Below are 6,786 nucleotides of genomic sequence, written 5' to 3'. Positions count from 1 at the left end.
AAGTGCAGCCGTCGTCCCGGCTGTGCTCTGCACTTTCAAGCTTTCACAGTAGCCACAGTTCAATCTTGGTTGGTGCTCAAGATGTCATCCAACTCTCGCTGGCTCCTCCATATTCCACACTCTCATAGGGTGCCTTCCTAAGTTCCATCAGCAACTTTCCTGTCTCTTATCCAAAGCTGAGACTCCAGTTGAATCTGCTTAGCTTTCTTCAGTCAGAGCACCAGATCAACCATCAGACCATCCCTTGAATTTGTTCCGCTAGGCTTCTGTTTTGAGTGCTGAAATAAATCCTCCTCCCCACCTCCATTTTTATTTCCCTGCAAAATTATACACCTTTGACTTTGGTCACTCCACAGGATCCCTGCATGATGCCCCCCATGTGTGCATGTTACATGTGTTTTAAAAAGCATAATCTCACTTGCACACAATAAACCTCCTTCCACTGAAAATTAAGTAGAAAAAAAGTATTTGTGAAGATCTATTTTGCCACTCAATTTTATTTGCCTTTCCTTCAAAGAGCTCAGGGTGGAGAGAGAGACTGACTGAAGGCCACATGGTGAACATCGCGGCTGCATGGCTGAGTGGGGTTTTTAACCTGGACTTCCACTGGGCTTCCACTGTACAGCCTAACCACTATACCACACTGGTACTTGCAGGCATGTGTGCAAGTAATATTGAAGCATGGCAATATCTCTGTAAAAGACAATGATACAAACATTATTCCACCTGGAACAGAGACTATTACACAAATTGACGAATCTTGCCCTGATCGTACAGTGCTGAGAAAGACAAAAGAAGCTGCTGAAATTTAGGTTGCATCAGCATTTTATTATATTTAGAATATTTGGTCAATGTACACAATTTACTATAAAGAGAACACAAAATACAGGAACTCTCCCTTCCAGGCCTTTTAAAGACCATCAAGTGACCTATTTGCATTCTGTTTCATCACTGGTGGATTTTTCACTGGCATGTTGTAAACTATCTCCTACTTAGAGGTAGCACCAGGTAATTGCTTTCTCCAAATCTGGACAAGTCCTATCAATGAATCCAAAGCTCGATTCTAAGGCTGTAAAACATCAACAACACTTTCTCTTCCAGTAAAGAAAGAAAGAAAAAAAGTCTTAATTTATGCATCTACATGTATGATACAGGTCCATTTCAAGTGCAGTGATCAGCTTCAGGCTCCTCAAACCAACCATCTTAAGTGTAGAAAATACATCTAGACAATCCATAAGGCATTTTTCCTCCTGAAGAGCCACTCTCCTGACATTGTGGGTTTGAATGATGCGGTTTATTTTCTAAACCTCTTGGCCGAAACATTTAGACATGGAAACATGTTCTTGACTTCATTTGAACTGAAGCTCAGAGGATGTTCACTATTCAAGCGACCAAAAGGTTCAGGCCACCCCTTTGGATGCCATCTTCAGTAGCGTATTCCACAACCACAATTTGTGTGAATTTTTGCCATCAGGAGCGGGGTTCACTTTCTCCAGTACTAGGTGAGGAAAAAAAGAAAATAAATCGGTTTTCAGGGTTCAAAGTGCTCCATATACATTATTTTCTTGTAATTCACAAAACAGCCCTGTATGGTAGGTTGGTACTATTATCTCCATACTTCAGATGCTTGTATGAGTCACAATGACAGAGAGTGACATGACAAAGGCCACTCATGGCTCAGGCAATGTTTGACTTTGGAACCTTCTCTACTTGTAGCTCAAGATGTCTCACTGCTGTGTGAGAACAGTAAGTAACAGCTCAATCCTACCTAAACTTCCCTTCACTGCTACAGCTGTGCCAGTCTTTGGAGGAGCCTCGGAGCAACCAGGAAAAGGCTGCAGGCAGCTCAGAAGGTTGCTGAAGCCGTGAAAACAGAGTGGTTTCGCTGCGCTAACATATACAAAGTTATTTTCAATGTCTCCCTTCACTTTCCCTATCTTTTAAAAGGGCGTCTCCAGTATCCATGGAACTTTGGATAACTGAGACCATAGATACCAAACCTACAGGTACTGGAATATGCCATATAACCATTTCTGGAATTTCACGAGAAGAGGAGGCTCTAAATATTTTTTAAGCCTCTGAGGGCACAATTCTGAATGTGCCCTCAGCCAGCGCAAGTCCCTTGTGCCAACCCATGATGGTCGTGGAAGTCCCATAAAGCACTTCTGCACTGTCTCTGGAGGAGGGAGGCTGATGCAAGCCCCGCTCGGCCAGCCTAACAGGTAAGCCTGTGCCTACTGAGTTCAGCAGGTGCGGAAGTCTGAGGGGGCATGGGAGTGGGTGGACGGGGGATAAGTAGGGGTAGGGCCAGGATTTGGCACTTATGCCAGATCCTATCCCTGTTCCTGGGTAGCCCAGGGCAGCTTGGTTCTGCACCACCTCTTTAGGTTGCACAGATTTGAGTAGACCCATTGGGGCTGCCGTGGTGTTACCCAGGGTAAGGGGAAGCAATTCCCTTGCCCCGGGCTGAGCCACTTTCAGCCCCAGTACTGCCTTGGATGCATCACAGACCCGCTGGCCTGCTTGCTCCAGGGCAAGTTAGGATTGGGCTGTCAGTGACTTAAGGGTGCTGCCCTCTGGGGCTTTTCAGAATAGCTGCTTTGATGTTTCCGGTGCAACGTTCGTGAAAATTTGCTGCTATGTTTTGGATGTTGCTTCCTGAGGTTGTACAGTTTAGGATATAAACCGCCTCAAGCATTTGTGAGGCAAGGAAAAAATATGCCCTCTTTACAAAGAATGGTTTAGTTGCCCACTGAGGAGGTTTAAATCCTGGACTGAAGGAAATGCACAGTGAGACCAAGGGAGAGTTCAGATGCTGCTTGAACACTGCTAATGATTAGCAACTAAGAACTGGGCACTCAGAACACAGCAGGATGTTTAAAAAGAAAAAGGAAAAAGGGAAAGAAATAGCAACAAATGCTGCAGGCTGAAAAGGCTCAGATTGAGAGTGCTTTAGGAGGCCGCTTTCAAGCATATTAGAATGGAGTGTAACACACTTTAAAACCGCTGGCAAAAGCAGGAAGGGAAAGGTTATGAAGGAATGCACCTGACTGGAAAAAAAATGGATGGCCACGATCAAATCTGTAAACTCTGATTTATTAGCCCAACCTGGAAAACACATTAACACACGACTGGCAAAAGAACCCTGAGAAATTAGGTTCCGTCGCAGAGCTCTCCAAAGGTACGGCTGCCAACCTCCTTTGGGGTGCGCAAAGAGAGAGAGAGAATTTGTTTGGCCTTTTCATTTGCCCATTTGGGATGCAGCCCATTGTCTGAGGTGCGTACCTGTGCAAATACCTGAGTACGCAGGTTTCTTTGGAAACGGTGCGGCACGATCCCTATTTCCTCTTTGGGAGCCTCCAGCCCTTTGTGACTGCGTGCCAAGAAACAAAGAGCTCTGAATACCACTTGCTGGGGACCTAGTCCCCAGGCCAAGTCTTCGTGCGCTGCCTACAGACTGTAGGCACATTTTTGTGGAAAACAGGAAGCTGGCTTAGATGATTCCTTGATCTGAACCCAAAGGGCTTTTTCTTACATTCAGTGACGGGTTTTGATCTTTTTGCCACGAGTTGAGGAAGAACTGCACATGCAGATGAAACGCAGGTGATCGCAACTGCACATGCAGATGAAAACTGAAATTTCTTGAGTGCAGCACTTTACAATGGCACACTGACCTCTATGGTCTTCTCTATGGCCGTTGTCTCTTGTGATGTCACTTCCGGAAGACTTTTCTGGGTTCTATAGCTCTATTTCTAGGGCAACCGTCTATAGTAACAAGTTGTCCCTCTCCTTCTGCCGACAGTTGCCGTAGAGCAGCAGTTCTCAGACTCTCTGGGAGTTCGAGAACCCACTTGTAAGTATTGATAGGGACGGAGATTGGGAGGGGGGATAAGCCCCGGTGGCACTGCAACAATTGCGATGCCATGGGCACTCAGAGGTTTGTCTCCCTACCTGGGCAGGGTCTGCAAGGATCTGGGAGGCCCACAGCCATTTCTGGGGGTCTCCGCCAAGCGACTTATCACTCCAATCTGCAGGTTGGAGCACACTTCTGGTTTATCGGAAGACGTTTACCGATAAGACACTTGGGGGAGACCTGGAGAGAGGGCTGCTGGCCTCCTGGGCGCACTCAGTGGCTTGCAGTCCCTCCAGGCAGGGAGACAAGCCTCTGTGTGCCCGCAATGCTGTGATCGCTATGGTTCCGCTGGGGCACCCATTCCTGGGCCACTCCTCTTAAGGGGGAACGGCCCTTTCTCACGTCCTATGGTGGGTCACGACCACCACTTTGAACATCAGTGCCCTAGAGACAGCTGCAGAATCCAGAAAAGTTTTCAACCATTTTCAACTGCTGTGCTCCAAAGTCCTGAAGCACACCTGTGGACCTTCCGTGGTACACTAGTCAAAAAGTTAAGGTTTAGTGCCCAAGACTGGCCCAAGACTTCATGGCATCTGCAGTGGTATGCAAATGCTGCTCCCGTCTTAGCCTCTGTTGCTCCACTGGACTGAATGAAGAAGAGGAAGACAAGAGGAGAGGATTGTGGTGGGCTAGAACAGTGGAGGGGAATAGGTGGATGGCCCCAGTAGGCCTCATGAATGGGATGACACTGGCCTGAAGGGTTCCAAGAAAAGGAAGAAGAAATCCAAAGAGGAAATCAGGGGTTCTCTTTTGGAGTTCTCAGTCTCAGAGTGGAATGACCGATGGTTTTCTCTGTACTGATTGTGGCAACTCTTCTTCTGGACTGTGGGAATCAGATGTGGCAAAAGCAGCATGATTGATTTCTCCCTCCCCAACAGGCCCAATCTTATGTTTTTACCTGAGCAAACTTGTGGATCTGCTCCACCATGGCTGCAAAGAGAGCGTGGACACTCTCGTCAATTAGACTCTGCATGTAGTGCACGGCTTCTTCATCAGAAAGGTCCAGGCGGAACTTATCTTGTACCTGGAGAAAACAAGAAGGCAACAGCTGAAGCTCTGACATACATGTATTCTCCATACCAATAAAAGGCATGCCAACACGTGTTTTTTTTTTTTTGCACTAAGTTTCAATTCTGCAAGAGGATTCTTGCAGGAAACAGCTTCAGCAAAGAATGTCAAGCTCTGGGGCCTGGGCTGAGTGCTTCTGTTAATTTCATAAACAGAAGATCATTTTTTGTATGGTCAGCTTACTAACAACTTCTACCCAGCTGGTTCCTCCAGACAACCTGTCTGATTTTTGCAATTCTAACCACAGATCTCCCAAGTTCCAGAACAGTGGCATAGCAAGCAGAGGATGGGCCACCCCAGGTGCCAGGCCACAGAGGGTGTCATGAGAGACGGTGGCAGTCACTTGAGTGTTCTGCAAACACTTAGAGGTGTGGCAGCAGGTGTGATCTCGCTGCCTCTGCCCCTTCTTCCTTCTCCTTTGAAGCACTGCTTCCCGGCTGAGTCTCAGTTTCTGCTGTGCCGTTGCACGTCTCTGAGCACAGCACTGTGCTGTGAGGTCTGGAGCGGCATGGCAGAAATCGAGACTTAGGGCCCAATCCTATCCAACTCCCCAGCACTGGTGCAGCCGCAGTACAACCCCAAGAGAAGGGAACAGATGTTCCCAGACTTTGAGGAGGCCTCTCTGACTGCTTCCCCACCATGGGATGCAGCGTACGCCCCATTGGCACGGCTGTGGAAAACTGGATAGGATTGGACCTTTAGTCAGGATCTGCTGTGATTGTGCTTCCTTAGGAAGCAACTGAAGCTCAAATGCTCTCACAGTAGCAGAACCTGGAAGTGACACTGCATGATGTCATGATGTCGCCACCCCGGATGCCGGGGCTCTTGGCTACACTGCAGTTCCAGATAATTTTTTCATTTTTCTAAGGGGGGGAGAACATGTGCTTGAGAAGATCTGTAGCTGGTTGGTTGGCAACCTTCAGTCTTGAAAGACTATGGTATAAGCCTACAGCATCCGGCATTCCCAGGCGGTCTCCCATCCAAGTACTAACCAGGCCTGACCCTGCTTAGCTTCTGAGATCAGGCATGTGCAGGGTAACTAGCACTGTAAAAATTAAATCAAACTCATGCTGTCAGGAACCAGCTGGGTGGAAATCTTTATGTGCACTTGGATTAGTGAGGAAGCAGCCATGCCAGTCCAGCTGTATATAAAGTGGGTCTGACAGCAGGGAACCAAAAGGACAACTTGGGCTGACCTGAAAGCTCTTCTTGAAACTTGTTATGATTGAAAGTGAGGACTTGGGGGGGGGGGGAGGCTTCACATAACCACCCCCTCAACTTTTTACCACAGTTATTTTTCTGCTGGTTGCCAGTAGATGTCATTTCCTGCCCCAGGTTCCAGGGTGAAGACAGGGAGCACTGCCCTCATTCAGACTGGCTACATGTGACAAAAAGGAGTCATCATGAAGCCTAATCAGAGTGAAGGCAATGCAGGAAGTTTCTTATGACATAAAGAGCCTGAAATGATTCCTGTCTTCATCCTGGATCCTTCTGGGGGGAAAAAGGGCAGCCATAAGTAAGTGCCAATGCACTGCCAATGCCAATTTGTCCCAGCTCTAAAACAACTGAAATACCAAACCTTACTCACATTCTGTGAACAGAATGACAAAACTCAAGGGACATTTTGCTTGAGCCTTAGGAGAAGAGACAGTTACAAGTAGTGGCGTAGCTGGTGGGGGTGCAAAACATTAAGTTTTGCAGGTGCCTGAATGTGCCATGCAAGCAGCCCCCCCGCTCCAGAGCCATTCTGGGTGGTGGGAGCAAAGTGGAGGCATTCGCCTGGCTCTGAAGGGGAGGGACATGGT

At 47.6% G+C, this 6,786-nt stretch overlaps 1 protein-coding gene across 2 annotated transcripts in view; it reads right to left on the bottom strand.

Moving 5' to 3' along the window:
* Positions 1-807: 807 nt before the first annotated feature.
* The window catches only part of PIK3C3 (phosphatidylinositol 3-kinase catalytic subunit type 3), an 88,710-nt gene continuing 82,731 nt past the window's right edge, over positions 808-6,786 (bottom strand). For both annotated transcript variants that reach the window (XM_066615019.1, XM_066615020.1), the window contains 2 exons: positions 4,812-4,937; positions 808-1,498 (listed from right to left, as the gene is read on the bottom strand). In XM_066615019.1, the coding sequence (XP_066471116.1) occupies positions 1,484-1,498; positions 4,812-4,937 (141 nt within the window). In that variant the 3' untranslated portion in view covers positions 808-1,483. The remainder of the gene's footprint in view (positions 1,499-4,811; positions 4,938-6,786) is intronic.

This window comes from Tiliqua scincoides, chromosome 2 (assembly GCF_035046505.1).
Source record: "Tiliqua scincoides isolate rTilSci1 chromosome 2, rTilSci1.hap2, whole genome shotgun sequence".
Lineage (NCBI taxonomy): Eukaryota > Metazoa > Chordata > Lepidosauria > Squamata > Scincidae > Tiliqua > Tiliqua scincoides.
This window is presented reverse-complemented; position numbering and strand designations above follow the sequence as displayed.